Below are 23106 nucleotides of genomic sequence, written 5' to 3'. Positions count from 1 at the left end.
TCGGCCTGAAAAGGTTGAGAACCACTGCGTTATGTACTGCAGCAGGGGTCTTCAACGTTTTCAGGCCAAGGACCCCCTAGCTGAGAGAGAGATAAAGCAGGGACCCCCTACTACTCTATATTGTATAGAATTGTGTTTCAGATTTTTTTTACTTAGTCTGCTCTTTTTTCCCTCTACACCTAAAGCCTCTTTGCCAAAAAATAGCCGTTCTACAAGCTCTCAACGCCTCGCAGCGCGAGGCGTTGAGAGCTTGTAGATCTGCTATTTTTGGCTAAAGTTCTCCTCAGAAAAAGGGGATGCTAGGGTTCAAGTGGTTACGGTAAAAGAAAGAAATGTCACACAAAGATTTGGTGGACCCCCTGTAGTAACTCTGAGGACCCCCTAGGGGTCCCGGACCCCCTGTTGAAGACCCCTGTACTACAGCATGTGAGTCTGGACAGACACTGAGGCAAACGGCAACTGATTGGCGGAGGCATAAAACCACAACGTGGTATTTCTAGTTTTACAAAATGTATTCATAGCATTCGATCGCAAGCGTCTCGGGCACAAACAACGGGTGATAGTAATCAAATAGCGGGTGATTATCATTAAATGACAACCATGACCAATGGGCTTGTGGCGTCGTGCCATATTGCAAGGCAAAACATGTCATGAGAATACTATGAATAATGACGGCAATTCTACACTACACGTCTGCTCCTTCATTATCAGAGGCCTTTGTGTGGTCTAGTGAGGATAGAATACATTTACCCAGATATATTAGATGATGGTGCGTCGACAGTGGTATAAAGGCTTGATATATTAGTAATGGAGATCGGTACTGAGAGGCTTTCAGAATGTGGGGAGATATGACATTATATGTATAATATTTCTATATAGTTATATGGAATATATAGTGTTTAAAGAAAAACACACTCATTTGTTGCTCATATTCATTTTTATTTCCTTCCCTGGGTTATACATACTGTATGTAAGGCATGGGTTCAAAGAAAAAGGAGGGCAGGTTTTAACCACTTAAACCCTACTTCTTTGACTGGTATCCCCCAGGGTTAAATACTTTTTTTCCCCTCTACACCAAATCTCTATCTACATGCCCAGAAACAGGAAGCTACAGTATTAGGTTTCATGTGCTTATAACCACTTTAAGAAATTGAAAAATAGCAGATAAACAGGCTCACAATGCATTGCATCACAACGTAGTGTATATAGGGCTTAAGTCTGACACACGCAATGAGTACAGTATGTGTCTGTGTGTCAGCGTACTGGAGGGACACCCAATGGCGTGTTCAGTCCCCGTACCGCGCAAATGACTGTAGAGTTCAAAGTTCACAGAAACCACTGTCTTGCAGCCATTCTGACTTTTGTTTTGTGTGTCTTCGTGATGTTCTCCCAAAGGCTGTGAGTCAACAGAACATGGCGCAGGGACTTATTTGCATATAGGTTTAGTTTTGTTGCTGAAACATTCTGCAACATTCTCTCTCTTTTTTTTTGCATCTTGTGATGTACCTAAATGCTCGCTTCTCCATATGAATTTATTTAAACATTACATTTTGCAATCTGCATTTTTATTTCAAAAACAAAACACTGGACAACTGGAGGGCCAAAGCAACAACAACAACAACAACAACAACAACAGCAAAAAGAACATCTGAAAGCTATTCTGAGGAGAATGGCTGGCCATGGTCAAGGCACTGAGCTGGCAGCTGATTTTTTTTAAGAGCCAGAGTAAAAGAGGACATCTATTTTTCAGGGGTCACAGACAGACAGACAGACAGCTCGGCAGCGAGCACCGTCTGGTCTGGAGGAACACAGCCATTGGACCGACTGCCCGGGGAGAGAAAGAGAGACGCGCGGTCCAAACATTGCCAAACTGGATGCTTGTCAGCATTTCTGCACATATAGGCAGCTGGAGAAACAGTGAAATGAAACTCCTTTTCTTGCCGGGGCACCCTTCAGATTCATGGGGGCCACCCTTCTGCATTCTTTCACGCAATGGAAATGATAACTGAACCCCCTATCCCACTTTACCCAACCCCATTCCTGCCCTCTCACCCAAGTGGGTTTCCCTCCTACAATGTTAATTTATGGGGGACTGTTAAGTAATGTGACACTGTTGCTACATTTGGACCTCGGCGATACACCTAATAGTCTGCTGTCACAGTACCTGAGAATGACAAAACCAAACAAGTTCAACTCTATTTACGTCTATAAAAGGGATCCGAATGAGCAGCTGAACAAAGTTCTTGCGAATGTTTTGGCGATTGCATTTCATCCGAGCTGAAGAAAAGCAGCGCTCTTGCCAGGGCTATTAATATAATATAGCCTAAAACTTTCTGTAGGCATGAATTATTCCACAGAAAGTGTTGTGGTAATGTCGTGCTCTTCTGTGGTCTGTGACATTCAGCTGATTCGATGCATTTGCATGAAAACCGAAGTCGCTAAATGCCTCCAGCTGCTCGAGTTTCACTGAGGTCACCGCTGTAGGTTTTCGCTCGCAGAATTCTCAAATGTGCAAGATTTGGGTAAGCTAAGGAAAAGGCCATTTTAATCATTCCTACATAAACAAAGTTGCACACAATCACAGCACGCGAGCCAATCCAATTGCTGCTCCCGAATCTGACCACATGGTTTCCATAGACATGGACGTCTGCATATCTTCATTTGTCAACAGTCATTTCGGTGATCTGGCTTGCAGAGTCAAAAGACGAGTGATGTAGGAAATGACCCAGTCATTAAAAAAGGCCAACAGGTCTCTGCAAGTAAGTAGTATACGACAACATAGAACGTTTATACACAGTAACTAGGCCATGAAACAGTTTTTATGTGCAGTATATTAGCCCGTGTTAGTTTATAATGAACAAACAGCCTTGAATTGATTTAAATGAGTCATAAAATAAATGTCTGCCTAAGACAGAGGTATCAGTGATCTAATTGATTTACACTTGCAATTAAAGGAGGAGTTCACCCAAAAAATGACTTATTTTCTATCAATTGCACACCCTATGAAGCCTTGAATCCACGGATTCTTTTTTGTTTTTGTCGCATTCCTAAGCTAATAATTTGATCCCGTCTCCTACCGGCTAATGTATCCGGTAGGAGACGCAAAGTAGATTATTTGTGTCTCCTACCGGAAATACACACGGTCATCAAATTATTGGCTTAGGAATGCCACAAAAACAAAAATAAATCCATGAAATCAAGTCTTCATGGGATGTGTAATTGATAGAAAATAAGTCATTTTTTGGGTGAACTCTTAAGTTTCAAACTTGAATTAAAACTGACTTTTTTCTCATTTATGTGAATGCATTAGTCAGTACATTTGTTGTTGCTAGACAACACAACGCAAATATGGCGCTATTTATAATCATATATCCTACGTCATACTTACTTACTTACCTATCTATTTTTGCTGTATGTTCACCTATCATGACATGCTCAGAATAGGGTTACTAGGGTTAATGTAGTTAAGTTATTTTATTGTATTAGTCCTGTTGTACTTGAACTTCTTGAGCTGTTCCAATCACTGTTCCATGAGTAATTAACACATTGAGACCGGGAACGCATCTGTGTCATTTTTAGATTTCTCTAGGCTATTCAAAAATAGCAGATATACAAGCTCGCTACGAGCTTGTAGATCTGCTATTTTTGTAAAATAGTGAAAATTTGTGCGAATCGTTTTAGAAAAAAATGTTTTAATCGGCCTCAGGTCTTAATGGGTTAAATTAATTTATGTATTGCTATGACAACTAGCAGTGTAATATGTCACTTGTTTTTATCCACTCTCAGATTGTCACATCATGGGAAGCCCATCAACACAAACACAGACACTCTATTCCTAAGTGTGTTACTACCTGCTGTTTACTTATTTTTTTTAATCTTTTTTTTCTTTTCTGTATCTTTCCAGTGTTTCTACTGTAATTGCGGCACTGCTATGACAACTGACTTTTCCCCCTGGGATCAATAAAAGTCTATCTAGCTCCTGCTCAGACACACACCTGTGGTACAAATCGTAAAACCAGATGACAGAAATGCGGGCTTATCAAAACAGGTTTACATTATCTTCGCTTTGGATTTCACTAATTGGATCAGTATAAAGCTCTTCAGATTTATACCATATTTCACTTTTTTTTCATAACCATGACCTGAGGCATGTATCAGTTCAAAACACAGGGGGGAAATGGGCAGGTATGATTACTGTTGCTTTGACACTTTGCATTTTAAATCTACACCAGAGGCGCACATGAACGCACGCAAGCGCGCACGCAAGCACGTGCTCGCGCACACACACACACACACACACACACACACACACACACACACACACACACACACACACACACACACACACACACACACACACACACACACACACACACACACACACAGGAATGTGATTATATCAACAACAAAAAAACGGTGTCAGGTGCAAATGGGTTTGAGCTGCCCCCCCCCCCCCCCCCCCCACAACAATACCAGTTGAATTTTCAACACTTGAGATTTCCTTTGGGATGGGGCATTCCATATTACCCATCTATAAAAAGCAACCAAATTGCCTGCTTGCACAACCAAACCGCCATTTGACAGGGCCTCTGGGCTGTTTCTCATGGTCGCTATTAAAGCTCAGGGTAGGGTTTTTTTTCCTCCAGGGCCTGACCGGCAGACTTCAGACTGCCCCCGCCCTGCCTGCCTGCCTGCCTGGGTGCCAGGATTGGGCTTGTAGAGAGCCCCCTCGCTGTATAGCAAACGACTGCAGAGGGGCTTCTCACTTTTCTTTGTAGCGACACTGCCAGAGCTGCATGCATGCAACGCGGGAACAAGACGGAGCCGCACACACACACAACTTATTCCATTGAGACCTGAAGCCGATTCTACATGTCTCCTAAAACCCAACAGTTTTCTAAAAAACATATGTTTCTATATCAGCGGTGCTCAATCTTTTTCATGTCAAGGACCCCCAAAATTATATTTATTTGGCCCGCGGACCCCCATCAAAATAGTTTGTTCCAGGGACCCCCCAGAAGCAAAGATTTGAGTTACAAATGTTCGCTTTAAAAATATATATATTCAAAGATTTGCACACATGTTCACGAATTTTCAAAAATATCAGATCTACAAGCTCGTAGCGCGGCACTCGGTGCCGCGCTATGAGCTTGTGTATCTGATATTTTTTGAATAGCCCAAAGTGTAAAATAATGCTTTTTAGCTCAAATCTAAAAATGACACAGTTCCAGGTCTTAATGGGTTATTCATGACTACTTCATGCATCTCAGCAGGGCGCTGCGTGTCTGGTTAAGACATGTGTAATTCAGGCCTTAAGGGAGGACGCTCTGTGAGAGAAGCTGCCTGTTGCTGCCTGTTAATGAAGACCTTACTTGAATATCTGAGAGATTCTGTTGAGAAAGAAGTATGACTTGTTGTGTGCCATGCATGCATGCAAAGGAAGATTGTGTTGTTCTGTGTGTGTGTGTGTGTGTGTGTGTGTATGTGTGTGTGTGTGTGTGTGTGTGCGTGTGCGTGTGTGTGTGTGTGCGTGCATGTGCGCGCTAGAGAGTCACACATGGGTGTCTCTGTATATGTGAGAACATTTATACCTATCATCATCCTATTGTGTGCGCACACTTACTATATACACAACTACTCACAGAGGTGTGTGGTGTATTGGAACTGAAGGTGTACTCACAGCCCATGCACGTGTGTGTGTGTGTGTGTGTGTGTGTGTGTGTGTGTGTGTGTGTGTGTGTGTGTGTGTGTGTGAGTCTCGTGTATCTGCATTGTGTGTGCATGCATGTGTACGCACATAATTCAAGCATGCGTGCGTGTACTTGTGCACGCTTATACCAAATGCATATTTACACGTCTGGCGAGCTACCATAACATCCATATACTGTAGATGCTTTCATGTCGCATTTACCGAACCGGCAATTTGTTTTTGCCTTGCAGTTATACTGTTTAGTTTTTGAAACATTTCCCCGAGTAAATTATGTCCCTTTGTCACTGATATCACCGACGTTGGTGGTGTGTGTGCAGTGGTGGAAAAAGTACTAAAATTCTTTACTTAAGTAAAAGTACCAATACTGCAATATAAAAATACTCTGTTACAAGTAAAAGTCCAAAATTCTAAATTTACTGGAGTAAAAGTACAAAAGTATTGGCATGAAAATGTACTTAAAGTACCAAAAGTAAAAGTACTAAATATTTGAACATAGCAGATCTACAAGCTCACAACGTGTCGCGGTGCGACGCGTTGTGAGCTTGTAGATCTGCTATTTTCAAATAGCCTAGGTATAAAATAGAGCTAAAGTGGTTAATGTATGTTTTATTATATCATAGTTTATATCTGAAAAGTAACCAGTAACTAAAGTTTTGAAGTAAATGTAGTGGAGTAAAAGTACAATATTTGCCTCTGAGATGTAGTGGACTAGAAGTAAAAGTATTGGAAATTGGAAATACTCAAGTAAAGTACAAATATCTCAAAATTGTACTTAAGTACAGTACTTAAGTAAATGCACTTTGTTACTTTACACCACTGTGTGTGTGTGAGGGGGGTCTATGAACGACTAAATGGAACCATTAGGTGTGTGTCAGTTCACAGCTTGCCATAACAGTTTGCCTCAACACTCCGCAGTGTGTCTTGAAGCAGCGACAGCTGCATCTTGCCTCCAGCCACTCCCTCATCATCGCTGCCCGCTATGACAGGCCACAGATTCCACCTAAATTAGTTCCAAAAGGCTACACAGCCTCGCACAGAACCGGCTCATATGTGTCTTATGAAGACAGAAGAGCCACCCGGAACGCGTACGGGCTCCATTGACGACGTAATACTGTACTGTATTAACCACTGCAGCCCTATATATATACTTCTTCATACGATGAATAGCGACAATGGCTGATCTACAAGCTCATAACACGCAGTGGTGAAAAAAAGCAATGTAAAAGCAATGTAGAAATACTCTGTTACAAGTAAAAGTCCGGAATTCAAAATTTACTTGAGTAAAAGTACAAAAGTGTTGGCATCAAAATGTACTTAAAGTACCAAAAGTAGAAAGTACTCATTGTGCAGAATGTCCCGTTTCACATGTTTTCAATTGCATAAAAATCTTTTGAATAGCTGATCTACAAGCTCACAATGTGTAGATAGGCTATTTTCAAATGGCCGAAATATAGGGCTGAAGTGGTTAATGTATGTTTTCTAATCAAAATCTACAAAGTAACTAGTAACTGAAGTTTTCAAATAATTGTAGTGGAGTACATAACATTTGCCGTAGTAGAAGTACAGACAATTGGAAATACTCCAGTAAAGTAAAAATGCCTCAAAATTGTACTTAAGTACAGTACTTGAGTAAATGTACTTGAACATGTTTGAAAATGCTTCAAGATTTTCACCCAAAATAGGGACACCAGGTTGAAAAGTGGTTAAACAATAAAACCATAAACCTTCTGGCATTTTTGACAGCAGGGGCCCCATCCCGTCAGCCAGGGGCCACTGAAATCCTAACATATCTCTTCTCTACTCGACGAGCGTCTACACACAAAACACATGTTAATCTGAGGTTTGACATTTTTGACAGGCTCGCAAATGATCATTTCTCCGTTAACAAACCAATTTGCAGAGGATGAACCCGGATGACACAGGCTTTCTGGCTGTCGGCAGTGGTGGAAAGTAACTAAGTACATGTACTTAAGTAACATTTTGAGGTATTTGTACTTTACTTGAGTATTTCCAATTTCCAATACTTTTACTTCTACTCCACTACATTTCAGAGGCAAATATTGTACTGTTACTCCACTACAATTATTTGAAAACTTTAGTTACTAGTTACTTTTCAGATATTTATTATTATATTATGAAACATACATTAACCACTTTAGCCCTATTTTATACATAGGCTATTTGAAAATAGCCGATCTACAAGCTCACAACGCGTCGCGATGCGACGCGTTGTGAGCTTGTAGATCTGCTATTTTCAAATATTTTAGTACTTTTGGTACTTTAAGTACATTTAATCAAGTAAATTTTGAATTGCTTCTCCTGAATTGCAGTATTGATACTTTTACTTAAATAAAACATTTGAGTACTTTTTCCACCACTGGCTGTCGGTAGCACGGCGAACACAATACCGTGCCTCTAAACCGTGTGTCACTTCCACACGAACACAGCAGGGAGGCAATGGGAAGGCTTTAATTAGCGAATGCCATGGCAACTGTGGACATGTTTAGATTAGTCGTGATGATAGAGGGGGGAAAATGAAACAGACAGGCTCTAATTTACTGAAATATCGAACATTATTTGATGCGCAATGGGTCTCGTTTAGCAGTGGTGGAAAAAGTCTCAAATGTTTTACTTAAGTAAAAGTATCAATACTGCAATGTAGAAATACTCTGTTAGTTAAAAGTAAAAGTCCGGAATTAAAAAAAATCTATTCTAAAAAAAAAGTACTGGCATGAAAATGTACTACTAAAAGTAAAAGTACTCATTGTGCAGAATGTCCCATTTCAAGTTTTCAAGTGTATAACAATCTTTTGAAAATAGCAGATCAACAAGCTCACAATGCATTGTGAGCTTGTAGATCGGCTATTTTCAAATGGCCGAAATGTATATAGGGCTGAAGTGGATAATGTATGTTTTGTAATAATACTCAAAATCTACAAAGTAACTGACTAAAGTTTGCAAATAATTGTAGTGGAGTAAAAGTACAATATTTGCCTCTGAGATGTGTAGAAGTAAAAGTATTGGAAATTGTAAATACCTCAAAATTGTACTTAAGTGCAGTAATTAAGTAAATGTACTTAGTTACTTTACACCACTGTCGTTTAGCTAATTTGACAACACAAATAAAAAATAAAAAAACTCACAAGCCTTTTGGCTTTTGTTCATCTCATCTCATCCTATAAGAGCATGACATGGATTGCGGGGGAGAAAGTGGTACTGCTTGTGCCCGTCACAAGAGGAACAAGCCAACAATTGAGAGCAAGTAAACAAATACTTGCATACCAGGCTACTGTATCAGGGCCTTACAGCAGTTTAAGCAAACAGCCTGAAACTGCGATCGTGTTCCTACGTGTTACTACATTCATCGATTAAAGGCAACTTGTACGATACAATGACACACTGTATAACTGTTGCACGATTAAGGTACGCATTAAGCCAAATTAATTCACTTTCATTAATTAGAAATATACAATGCAAGGCAGAACTTGATCATGTAGCAAGGATACAAAGGATAAAAAACCCTTAATTTACATAATAAACAAGGCAAATAGATGAATTTATTTACAGAGGTAAATAAACCTTGAAGTGAGTCCTTGTGTGCCTCCGTCCAATTTTTATGTACACAGATTATTAATCAACATTTGTGGCTATAATTGCAGCTGTTTGGTTATTTGGAAAGTAATGGAGATTAATTAGTGACCTGCAACAAATGCTGTAGATGTGGAAAGGGCTAATGAGTTCTGCTTTCTGCTTTAATTCGTAAGTGATGTGCCAAGTCATCTGAGCAACTGGAAAGTATACGTTCAGACTTTAATTGTGTTTCTCTGTTTATCTTTATATCGAGGTGCTGCCTAAGACCACCCTCCTCCTCCCCAAGAGATTTTTTTTTTACTGTAAAAGTCTCTCAAGCAACACAATAATGAACAAAGTTCTGTCTTCACAAAAGGCCTGTTTGGCAGAGAGGGACTTTCCCCCAACTTAACATCACCTTCTGAAGAGGAGCAAACCACTAGAACATCTTCCCATCCAGCACCATAAAACTTCAAAGGCAACATCTACAGTACAGTTACAATTATATTGACTTGCCTTGTACTATAGGCTACATCCACTAATAGCCTATGTTCTCAATTAAAACACATAATAAAATAAAAAGTGATCCATGAATCACTAATACACTTTTATCTGTACTCTGCGTGCACTGTTATGTGTGTGTGTGTGTGTGTGTGTGTGTGTGTGTGTGTGTGTGTGTGTGTGTGTGTGTGTGTGTGTGTGTGTGTGTGTGTGTGTGTGTGTGTGTGTGTGTGTGTGTGTGTGTGTGTGCGTGTGTGTGTGTGTGTACTCTGTCTGTCTGTGTACTCTGTCTGTCTGTGTACTCTGTCTGTCTGTCTGTGTCTGTGTGTGTGTGTGTGTGTGTGTGTGTGTGTGTGTGTGTGTGTGTGTGTGTGTGTGTGTGTGTGTGTGTGTGTGTGTGTGTGTGTGTGTGTGTGTGTGTGTGTGTGTGTGTGTGTGTGTGTGTGTGTGTGTGTGTGTGAAAGAGAGAGAGAGAGAGAGAGAGAGAGAGAGAGAGAGAGAGAGACACACAGACAGACAGACAGACAGACAGACAGACAGACAGACAGACAGACACACAGAGAGAGAGAGAGAGAGAGAGAGAGAGAGAGAGAGAGAGAGAGAGAGAGAGAGAGAGAGAGAGAGAGAGAGAGACATCTCAGGGTTGTAACTTGTCCATCTTGCCGCTTTCCAAAAAACACCATAAAAAGTGCAATTCAAATTCTGACAAAGTACGTTGTTGTAGCAGGCCTAACTGCTCTATGATTACATTGTCAAACACACAGCCATTGAGGGCCCGATGCCCATAATTCATTGGCGCTCGACGTGTCCCATGCCTGTTTCTACAGCAGTGGTTCCCAAACTTTTTCCCCCGGACGGGATCCAAACTAAACTAGTGGTAATAGCAGATCTATAAGCTCACAACATGCAGCATTGTGAGCTTGTAGATCTGCTATCTTCTTAAACATTTGTTTTCTAATTAATCTAATTTCTTACATTGTTTTTTATACATGTATTTATCTAATTATTTTCAAAAATAAATGAGTTTGTTTAATTCTGTTTTTTCTTGCATTTTTTTTAATATAATAATAATTCAAAAGAAAACGTAGGAAACAAAACAAAAAGTCACATTTTACTCGCGGACCCACAAAAACGCGGCCGCGACCCACAACACGGGTCGCGACCCACCGTTTCAGAAACGGCGTTCTAAACAGGGACCCTCTGAGTGGACGGAGCTCCCGTCAGTCAGGCAGTGAGTGACACCCCCAGTCTCCGCCCACCAGCCCGCCCCCCGACGCTCTATTAGAGAGGCAGAGCGGGGCGGCTGTTACCATAAGAGCTGCTTCTAGTGTCGTCCGTGGGAAGCACAGCCACAACGCAAAAAAAAAAGCCACTATACCCGACGTGGTCTGGAGAGACGAGAACGAGTTATTTCAAGTGCACCATGGTTTCCTCCACGTCGATCCCGTCGCGCCGCTTGTGGATTATTACGCTTTGCCTTCATTTTTGCTATTATATAGACACTGGAAAAGCACAGAATGTCAAGGAAGGTAAGTTATTATAAAGTTTGTCTTCTCTGACTGTCATCCCGGTCTTTCAGTTTCATCATGATCATCGATCTCATCTCCCCCAAAAAACTGAGGCTGTCGCGTTGTGTCTGAAATATTAGGCTACGGGTCTGCGAGGGACTTTGATACAATGTTGCGAGCGCGGCCGCCGCGCTCGCAACATTGTATCAAAGTCCCTCGCAGATCAATAATACGATCTTGATATATAATTGTTCTATTTTGTAATCTAAAGTTAGGAGACGTGCGGTTATGACAATAACCGTTGCGGAGCTGTCAGGGACGTTATTGCCGATCTTCTCGTGCGCTGTAACGAGCGAGGCTGAACTGTGTTTTACGCACGGCGATGCCATGTTATAATGGGGTATAACGATGATCAGGCACGCATTTAAATACGGAGTTGTGCTTTTATTTCAGCACAAAATAGCCCCTCATGCTGTCTTTTCGAACCATGTCTGTTGGGATATGATTATTATTATACTATCTAACATGTCCAGCTGAGTATAGCTTAAACAACGGAGGTTTTCCCCCACTTTATAGCGATTAAACCTGGCGACCGACCGAATATCCACTGAGATCATATTCATATTTGGCTATTGTTTGTTATTCTACATCAATAGGCTATAGAGGAGTTTTTATTTATTAATTATTATTAGGCTCCCTGTCGATTAATTTAATTAAACGTGTCAATTCCCTTACCATTTACATAGTGGGGTTATTATTCGTATGTATCCTGAAAGCATTTGCCGATTTCTAATGTATTTTATAGCCTATAGATACATCAGGTAACTTGGTTTGGTCTCACCATGTTGTCACAGTGGTGTATTATCATCATCATAGCTACGGTATTATAGGCTACAATGCGCACGGAAATCTTATGGCCAATTGCAAGTTGCTGTTGTTGTTTATCTTTTCTTTTGTTTTCTAGAATCAGACAGACAGCTGCTATGGCACAGTTACAGTACAAAGACACAGACTGTATACGTACGGCTCAGATTTTAGTGATCCACCCGAAACAGTGGCGAGGAGCGATCGATCGATCCATTTGGCACAAAAGAATAGATCAGGCTAGGTAGATGTTACATTCTACACAGAATACGGTGTTTATTGTGTAGGACGCGCTCAGACAGACAGACAGACAGACAGACAGGGCTGCGTGTCGTTGCGGTTCACGGTGTGGACACAACAGAAGCGCACTCTTCGATCTCTTCCACACAACACACACAAAAGACGCTTCGGTACAGTTTCACCACCAAACGTTATACTTTCACAAAATGATCGTGAGTGAATTCAGGCTGCTACACCAATCATTTCCACCCAGGACATTCAGAACAGTTTTTTTTTTGTTTTAGCCTAATTAAGATCAAAGTATTTATTAATAGACTATCACGGAGGATTTTAAACAGGTGCACTATTTGACCTTTTAAATGGGCCAAACTTGAACCTAAAATCCTTAGAAATTAGTAGCCTATACCACAGGACCACAATGGAACCAAGCCCCTCTGGCTTTTTGTGTTATCCTTTTTGCATCATTGTAAACATCGTACCACTGTTTGCAAACTGTTAATAAAGTATATCAATCAAAAGTTTTTTTTTCTCATTAAATTGACCGAGGTGACATAGATATTCTACACAACAAAGGCCGCCTCATAAGCATGCAGGGCAGGCAGTGATCTAGAATTTAATGCATAAGCAGAACGCGTATAGGCCTATGCATGATGAATTCGCTCAATCCACATATAGCCTGATACAGAATGGCTGGGTTGGCCGTTAAATCCCTTGTATTGTAGAGTATAGTGCCCAACGGCCGTGTGTTGTAAGTTGTAACCGTCATGCTTTATGTCAATGTCTGTTTATGCCCATGAAGGTACCCTTCTGCCACCAGAAACGTGGCTGTTACAGCACATTAGCCTCTTTTTTTGCATGTTCTTCTGCTGTGTGACTGCTATGGGGAAATTGGGTCACGGGTATGTGTGCTATAGAGTCTGTCTGTGTGGCCTGGCAGTAATGCCCATTTTACAGTTCTAGCATGAGATTTAACCACCTTTTTGCCTCTTCATTTCCCCGTCACTAGTGATTCTATTGGATTCCAAGGCACAACAGACAGAATTGGAGTGGATCTCTTACCCTCCCAATGGGGTGAGTTGTGTTGTTGTGCATGTACTCTGGGCCATGGGTGAATAAACTACACAAAGTGGGATGAAGTTAGGTCTGAATCTAAACTCTGAGAATGTGTTAAATGGAACCAAATGGAACCTTAAAGAGTCCATTGGTCCATTTATCCGTGTGTAACTCTGAGAATGTACAGAATAAATGTAACCAAATGGACCCTTGCGTAAGGACCCTTACGGACCCTTACGGACTCTGAGAATGTACACATGTAACCAAATGGACCCTTACGGGTCCATTTGGTTACATGTGTACATTCTCAGATTTACAAATAAATAAATAAATGAACACTGAGAATTTTACAATACATTTGCCCTTGATGCCTGTGATGTGACTTGACTAATAATAATACTTTGTGTGGATATAAATATACACAAATAGATAGTGCTCTTTTAGTGCTTGTGTTACCTTGACCTGTATGGCTGAATTAATTCAGACAATTTGAATAGAATGACACAAAGTACGTGAAAGGCGGTGTGAATAACACTACAAAAGGAGCTCTGGCATCGTTCAGTGCACTATGAGGCCAGATTACTTTCAAGCGAACTTGAATAGATAGTCAACTTTAGTTAGTCAACTTCTTTGTGTGATATAAACACAAAGTTGAAACTTTAAATGATAAACAAAATTGATGTCAGTAAATACGGAAAATGAAGACTATAATACAAGCTGCTTAATCATTGTGTAAAGGGCATTTTACGGTTAAGTCCAAAAATGCAAATATCTCTAATACTTAATCTATTTGCCGCATCATAATATTGTATATTTGTATGTGTCATCCTTTGTTTATATTGTAATGTTGTGCACTCCATATTGTTTGCTGCACCCCCAATTCTCACCAATGACTGAAATACAATATTGATTGCATGCATATATCTCATTGATTATTTTCAATGTCATAGTAATGCACCTTCACTTTCTAACCTCCATTATACTGTAATTACCTCTAGTTTAACCTCCATTGATAATCAATAGACATCTTTATTTCTATTTAGTTCTGATGACTACATTCCAATTTTTTTTTTTTTTACTTTAGGTATATAGTATAGGTACATTTGATTTCAGTTCACTCATGGTGTTCCGGAATCTTGGGAGATTCTTGGACAACTTGGAGACGCTTAACCAAAATTCTTTCTTTGTTTTCTCTAGTGGGAAGAGATCAGCGGGTTGGACGAAAACTATACCCCCATCCGCACATACCAGGTTTGCCAGGTCATGGAGCCCAATCAGAATAACTGGCTTCGGACTAACTGGATAGAGAAGGGCGATGCCCAGAGGATTTTTGTGGAACTCAAGTTCACGTTGAGGGATTGTAACAGCCTGCCCGGAGTGGTAGGCACCTGTAAGGAGACATTCAACCTGTACTACCAGGAGACCGACTCCGAGGTCGGCCGGAATTTACGCGAGAGCCAGTACGTGAAGATCGACACGATCGCGGCGGACGAGAGCTTCACCCAGGGCGACCTCGGGGAGAGGAAGATGAAGCTGAACACGGAGGTGCGCATCATCGGCCCGCTCTCCCGGAGGGGGTTTTACCTGGCCTTCCAGGACGTAGGGGCCTGCATCGCCCTGGTCTCCGTCAAGGTGTACTACAAGAAGTGTTGGTCTATCATCGAGAACCTGGCCACGTTCCCGGACACCGTGACCGGGTCGGAGTTCTCGTCGCTGGTCGAGGTGGAGGGGGTGTGCGTGAGCGACGCCGAGGAGGAGGCCGATAACGCCCCGAAGATGCACTGCAGCGCCGAGGGGGAATGGCTGGTGCCGATTGGGAAATGTATATGCAAAGCGGGATTCCACCAAAAGGGCGACGCGTGCGAACGTGAGTGTGGTTTGCAGTGTTCGTTTGCTTTTCATGCCTCCCAGAATTCCCTGTTTTAAATTGTGGCATTTCATCTTATATTAGTTATTCCATTTACCCTATTAGCATTTCCATGTAGAAATGTTTCCTATCAGTTACATACAAATACATTTTTTGCACTGGGAAAGGCAAGACCAACAGGACATAACATTACCTGGTGCATTTGTGATTTGATTTTGCAAAGCAGGTATAACTGGCGATTTAGGGCCTGGCTGAATAGTTTTGTTGGTATAATAGGATTAAACTAACTAACTGATTCGATAAGCAGCGAAGATGGATACGGCATTCAGACCAGCAATCCTGTGCGTGTAATAATTGGGGATCCGAGCTAATTGTTTGATTACCAGGCTCTTAATTTATAGCTGTGCCTCTGTTGACACTGGGATTAAATAATAACTTACTCTTCAGTTTAGCTCTCTCTTGCTCCCCCGGCCTGAAACACTTCTCCCTCTCTCTTGCTGGCGGCGAGCCAAGACAATCACTTGCAGAATACACAGGTCTGGAGGAAGTCCAGCCAATCTTTCAGTATCTCTCAGCTCCGGCCAAATGACCCTGACAGAGAGGGAAAACAAATAGCCGCCATACTGTGGCATTTAGGCCTCAGGATATTTATGAAGGAGCCTAACAGGAAGGGCAATTACAGCTCGCGGTGGCTACGTGTTTCTGTGTATAGGCCGTCGTGAACATGAACCGCATGAGGGCTATGCTGTGCGGGACGGCAATTAGCGATGAAATGTTTTCTGTCGGCGTAATTTTCTCAAAGGCTTATTTTCAGTGCCCACCTGACTTTAGAGATCAAAATCACTTTGGATTACGAGGGGGAACAACTTAGGTCTGCAGCAGAGCAGACCCTAAGTGCTTCATCTTGTGCCTTTGCCTAAATACTTTTTTTTTTTTTTTTTTGCAAAATGGGCAACCCACCATCTAAGCAGCTTATGTGGGCTAACAACCAGTAGTAATTGAACGGAATGTGTCTTAAGAACAAATTCAAGCTTTTAATGCCACGCTGTCAACCATTTGGGAACCCGACGAGGGGGAGGTGCTCCACAAAATATATTAGGCAATCCAATTTAGAGGAACTCACAGCCTGTCTCAAGTTATGCTATGTGTCTAATGTGGTGAGAGGCTATGGCTGAGTCAAAAGGGAGACGTTTTTTTTATTGTTATTTTGGAATGCATAAATGGGAAGATACAGTCGAGACTTTGGGTGACAAAAACTACCCGGGGAGGGGCAGCCTGTAATTTATTCATACGGTGGATAACAATGTAGCATAGCAGGCATTAGGAAAAATTATTCAAAGTTATTTTAGCTGTCTGCTGGTTTGCTTATTATCTATTGTGTTAATTCAAAGTTATTTTAGGTGCCTGCGACTTTTCTTATTATCTATTGTGCTCAAGAGTTTTCAGAGACGAGCACTGTTGAATCTCCCCGCAAGTAAAGCCATTCTACTCTCCACTAATGTTTGGGTTCGTTGAGATAGGTGGTTGCGTAATGGACTTTTCATTAGTGCCTGGAAATGTGTCCTTAGTGGCAAAAAACACACACACACAAAAACACCTAACAACCTGTGTACTTTCCGGTGTCGACAGTGCACCTTTATGAGTTTTTATTTCCACTGGGACATGAGTGGACTTTGTATTAAGGGGTAGTTAATCTAAATAAAATGAGAATCACACTGCAGCATCAGCAGTTCCTCTTAACAGATCCAGTGACATTAAATTGCCCATTCAGGAGTTTCCCCTAGAACAAGTAAAAAAAAAAAAAGCTATTCAAAGTGTTTCTATCACACTGAGTGACAGTGCAATAAGGCCAAGCTCTAAGACTGATAAAAGTAATGGACCTTGTCTTGGCCATGTAATCTTTTTGTTGAGTTTTAGGGCCATACCTGGTGGTCTGGTATACTTGACATTACTATTACTATTGACTACGACTATTTTCCAGCTTACCCCGCGGTTTGTTTGATATCTGAGGGAGCCATTGGATTTTGTTTTTCTTTTTGTTGGTATGGTACGAAAATCAACTTGCATAAACTTTAAACTCGCTTGAGATAGGTAAATCCAACATGCCACTGGATTTGTTTTGTCAAAGTTATCATTGATTTATAATGCATTTCAAAGTGTGGAATGTTTTGAAAGATCTAGCCGAAAAAATAGTCCCTGGAGATAAAAGTTGATATACAAACAAAATGTAAATGTCCATGACTTATATTAACAACATAGACTCAGTTATTCGGGTAGGTCTGGTAATGTTTTAATGTCTGGAGAAAGCTCAAGCCATTAACCGGACAATGGTACGATATGTACAACACATGGCCGAAGTTGTGAATAGATGATATATATAGGCTACTGTACTGACGCCCGTACAGTCCTTTAACCGATTAAGACCTGAGGCCATTCTTAAAAATGTTTTCTAAATCCTTAGTTTTTTGAGAAAAAAAAAGTCAAGATTTTTCAAAAATAGCAGATCTACAAGCTCATAGCGCGGCACTCGGTGCCGCGCTATGAGCTTGTAGATCTGCTATTTTTGAATAGCCAAATAAACCTAAAGTGACACAGATGCGTCACAGGTCTAAATGGGTTAAATGTTGCCCCTTTATTTAAAAAAACATAAACAAAAGTTTGGTGCTATTGTCAATATCTACTGTATGTTACGAAACACAAAATGGTTGTCAGGGAAATATCAGGCGGGTTGTTGGGTGGGAGGGGGTGAGGGGGGGGGGTTGTGGGGGGAGTGCAGGTGGAGCAGCAGAATGAGCCGGGCTGTCAGTCATGTCATTTGAGGAGCCCCCCCCCCCCCCCCCCCCTGTAGACGCGGAGGCCTCTTCCAAAACGTGTTGTGATCCACTCATTCATCACCGTCACCGAAGAGGGACCACTTGTCTTTCACTCCCCCCAACCCCCCTCCCCTCCCCTCCCCGTCCCTGTCTCTCTTTAACTCTTTGTGAGGTGGGGCAGTGGCAGCAAAATGTCACTCTTCTCTCTCTCTCTCTCTCGTTCTCTCTCTCTTCCCTCCACGGCCTGTTCAGTGGTCTCCCAGTGTAATGGGTGTTGAAAAAGGCCAGTTGAAGTGTCCGCGCAGCCTGCGCGCGGGGGCTCGTTCTGCGAAAAGAACTTGCCGTGGTGTGCTAAAATAGCACCCATTCATTCGCCCGGGAGTCTTGTTTAGCGGTGATGGCTCCTCACTCTCACTGCAAACGGAGCCACTGAGTCGTTTGGTATAAAGAGAGGGCCCTTGTGGGGAGACATAGCCACCTTTGTCTCGCTCAATCCCGGGAATGTATGTTGTCCAATTCCGACACATCGGCATCATTGTTGGTGCTAAGTAAAGTGCCTGGGAAATGATTAAGCCATTAAGACCTGGAGCGCATCTGTGTCACTTTTCGATTTGAGCTAAAAAAACGCATTATTTTACACTTTGGGCTATTCAATTAAAAAATAGCAGATATACAAGCTCATACGAGCTTGTAGATCTGCTATTTTTGAGAAATCGTAAAGATTTGTGCAAATCTTTGAATATGTTTTTTTTTTCAAGCGGACATTTGTAACTCAAATCTTTGCCTCTGGAGGGTCCCTGGAAGAACATATTTTGAGATGGGGGGTCCTTGGCCAAATAGATACACATTTTGGGGGTCCTTGACACGAAAAAGTTTGAGAACCACTGACACAGTGACATTTTTTAGAAGACATTCTAAAAACAGACATTTTATAGAATCGGCTTCATGTCTTAGGGGGTTAACTGTTGACCCTAATCAACTTTCCCTTTTTTTTAATATATATTTTTTTACGAATGTGAGGGAGAGATCGAGGCCCTATGTTGGGGGGGGGGGGGGGGGGTAAGCAGAAAAAAAAAACCCTCACCTTGCCCTGTACTGCTATCGGCGCAAAGCTAACAAGAGAATTAATGAGAGGATACAGCATCCTGCAGACGGCGGCAACCATCCATCTCAACTGTCAGGGAGGTAGACAGAAGTTAGTCGGATCAGGCTGATTGATGGCCTAGGCCCCCAGAGGGACGGGGGCTTGAGCAGTTGGGGTCTGACCACAAACAAGCAAGGTGTGTGGAAGCCACCACCATGCAGGCTAGCCCAAAGCATACTAGCAAAGCCCCGGCCCACTTCCAGCCAGCTCCAGGGCCCTCCCTGGCTTTTAAAAAGACTTCACTTAGCATTTAAAATGACGACAGGAAGCCGGGGTGTCAGGAGGGGGAGGGGGGGGGGGGGTCGTCGTGCATCTTGACGCAGCCCCTGATTGATAACACCGCGAGTTTAATGCACCAAATGGTTGTCTTAATTATGCAAATGGTGGGCGCGCTCAAAAGTCCGCGGGAGCTCCAAATGGATTACAATCAGTCAAAGATTGAAATAATCTGGTGACGGATGGTAGCCAGGTTTGTCAGTGCCAGTGTCTGTCTGTGTTGCTGTGAATAGTGGCATTCTTCTGCAGCCCAGGGCTTTTTCCTCCTTGTTGTTTAGCCTGGCAGGTAGCAGTCACAGAAACAGATGTGTCATTCTACACTCCAGGATGTTGCTTCCCCGAATATGGTTGACGGTTTCCTCCCAGTACCCTAAAATTGATTGCTCCTGGGACGGTTGCAAGGTAAACAGCATGAATTCAATTTCTGGTATTGCAAGGTGCAAGCAGATTAAAGCATCCACCCCATTGGCCATATGTTAAGGATGTTATGTAGATGCATTTTGACTAGCTAAACTTTAGGTGAAAGTTTTGAATATCGGTAGGAACCAAAAAGATCATTCTTATTCTTCAAATTGTATACGTTTAGATTGATGCAAGGGACTCGCTCAACTTTAGTCGCAAGTTTGAAGAATCGGTATAATTATTCTTATTTTGGAAAATACCAAGATGTATAGCACCCCCCAAAAAAACAAAAAAAACACTATATATATAACTGAGTTAAGGATTTCAGTGTGTGGGCATAGCTACTGTTACACTTCTTGGTTTTTCACACAAACACGTCTCTGCTTTTAGAAACTTGGAAGTTTTCATTCTGTGGGTGACACTATCTAAAGCGTATGTCCCACTGTCCCTGTTCCGGGTGTTAGCGGAGGTGTGGGGAACACAAAAAAAAAAACAGTGTGGTTATGTAATAAGTTATCGATTTTCTTCTTGAAGGAAAGATTGAAGTACAGAGAGCCATCGTTCTGCAGCACCCTCCCAGAGGGGATGCTCTCACTGACAACAAGGCCCCCCCCAATTGCTGCTTCTCAAGGTGCCGAGACCCCTGGCACCCCGAGTCGCAATATCACTTTCACCCTCTGACATGCCACGGGGAACACATAGCGTTGAACACCATTGTCTTCCCCTGACACGGAGGTTGCCTTGTCTGATCGCATCCTCCTCTCCACCCCGGTCGGCAAAGGAGCATCTGTGCCACGTTTTTTTGGAGAGCAAAGGACTTCAGTCGCACACAAAAAAAAAAGAAAAGAAAAGGAGGTTATGGCGACCAGGGGGATCGAAGATGTCTGAACCTGTTAGTGCAAGTGGGAGATGATTGGAACGTTGAACTGCGAGCAGGAGTTCTTTTGTCATGCGGAGGGGGAGGGAGGGGGGACCGGGGGGCCGGAGAGGTGACTCCTCTGGGCGATCAGGGGTCAACCGCTGTGATCATCCATCTTCCGTCTTTGACAGTGTCCTGTCAGCCCGGGCGCTCACGTTACTAAGCACAAGAGGCTACGGGCTCCATTGTCGTCGGGCGGGCGGGCGGACGGACGGCTGCAGCCATGTGTAAATGAAGTTAATATTCACTGACCTTGCACATAGCTCCCGATCATACACCCCCTGCTGTCACCCTCTGAAATAATTCTGCGTGACACCAAGTCACAAAGGTCTTCTTTTTCTGGGGAGCGTGAGGGGCAGGGGGGGGGGGGGGGGGTGGTGGCAAAGTATATCTTACCATATATGCCTTTGTTTGTGTGAGAATATGGATTGTTTACTTGTGTTTTGCCCTATTCATGCAATGCAACGCGGGGGCCTCTAATTGGGAATGACAGCTCGGATTCCGCCGCGCCTTCACTGCCGTTTCATAGGCCTTTTATGTATTACGTTTGTTATACTTCTTTACTACATGTTGTTTGACTAACACCAAGCAAATAGAACTGCTAGATAGCCTAATAGGCGGTGGTGGAAAAAGTACGCAAATGTTTTACTTGAGTAAAAGTGTCAATTCTGCAATGTAGAAGTACTCTGTTACAAGTAAAAGTCCGGAATCCAAAATTGACTTGAGTAAAAGTACAAAGATATTGGTATCAAAATGTACTTAAAGTACCAAAAGTAACATTACTAAAATGTTTGAAAATAGCAGATCTACAAGCTCACAACGCGTCGCGATGCGACGCGTTGTGAGCTTGTAGATCGGCTATTTTCAAATAGCCTACGTATAAAATAGGGCTAAGGTGGTTAATGTATGTTTTATAATGTAATGATTTATATCTGCAAAGTAACTAAACTCTTCAAATAATTGTAGTGGAGTAAATGTACAATATTAGCCTCTGAGATGTAGTGGAGTAGAAGTAAAAGTATAGACAATTGGAAATACTCCAGTAAAGTCAAAATACCTCTGAATTGTACTTACGTACAGTACTTGAGTAAATGTACTTAGTTACTTTACACCACTGCTAATAGGTATCTGCCAGATTGGGCCGTCCGAATTCAATTTGATACAGAAACAGTGAATTAAACTACTGTTTTATGAGGAAGGCGTGGGCCCCTGCAACTGTTGAATAGATTAAGCTTTACGATGAACTGCTTTATATTCGTATATAGATGATTCGGTCTTAGCAGCTTGACCGCTTAAACCCTATATACTTGGATGATAGGGGTCCCCCAGGTCTCTATACTTGGCCTGCTCCTTTCCCCCCCCCCCCTTTACACCAAATATCTCTGAAAATAGCTGATCTATAAGCTGATCTATGAGCGACTCTATATTTCTGTAACCTTAAGTTGTGTTTTATCCTTGTTTCAGATCCATTTATATCTCTATATGATACCTGTAAAGTGATAAACAGTTTGACGTACATTTACAGTACAGTACTGTACTTAAGTACAATTTTGAGGTATTTGCACTTTACTTGAGTATTTCCAATTTCCAATTCTTCTACTTCTACTCCCCTACATCTCAGAGGCAAATATTGTACTTTTACTCCACTACAATTATTTGAAAACTTACTTAGTTACTAGTTACTTTGTACATTTAGATTATTATCAAAAACATACATTAACCACTTCAGCCATACATACGCTTTGGCCGCTTGAAAATAGCCGATCTACAAGCTCACAATGCGTCGCGTTGCGACGCATTGTGAGCTTGTAGATCGGCTATTTTCAAAAGATTTTCTATACATTTGAAAACTTGAAAGGACATAATGAGTACTTTTACTTTTGATACTTTAATTACATTTTGATGCCAATACTTGTGTACTTTTACTCAAGTACATTTTGAATTCCAGACTTTTACTTGTAACAGAGCATTTCTACAGCACATTGCAGTATTGATACTTGAACATTTTAGTACTTTTTCCCACCACTGCCTAAATATATATTTTTTTCTTTCTATAAGTCTTTTGTTCATCTTTGAACTAAGCATCTGCACCAGCCAGCGCAATCCTCTTTGTGAATATAACTTTGGGGCAAATATTTAACAAGCCCAACAGCTATGGAAACAAACCCTTCCTGGTGAAAAGTTCGGACACAATGCTGCACATTCGTATTTCATTTGACGTGTTGATGGCAGCTTGGAT

At 41.9% G+C, this 23106-nt stretch overlaps 1 protein-coding gene across 1 annotated transcript in view; it reads left to right on the top strand.

Annotated features, from left to right (window-relative positions):
• The first annotated feature begins 11166 nt into the window (after window positions 1–11166).
• The window catches only part of epha7 (eph receptor A7), a 123618-nt gene continuing 111678 nt past the window's right edge, over window positions 11167–23106 (top strand). Inside the window, 3 exon segments of the mRNA XM_084083182.1 lie at window positions 11167–11310; window positions 13400–13464; window positions 14644–15313. Of these exon segments, the coding sequence (XP_083939308.1) occupies window positions 11205–11310; window positions 13400–13464; window positions 14644–15313 (841 nt within the window). The 5' untranslated portion in view covers window positions 11167–11204.

Source organism: Gymnoscopelus microlampas, assembly GCF_963454915.1.
Source record: "Gymnoscopelus microlampas genome assembly, chromosome: 16".
NCBI lineage: Eukaryota > Metazoa > Chordata > Actinopteri > Myctophiformes > Myctophidae > Gymnoscopelus > Gymnoscopelus microlampas.
This window is presented reverse-complemented; position numbering and strand designations above follow the sequence as displayed.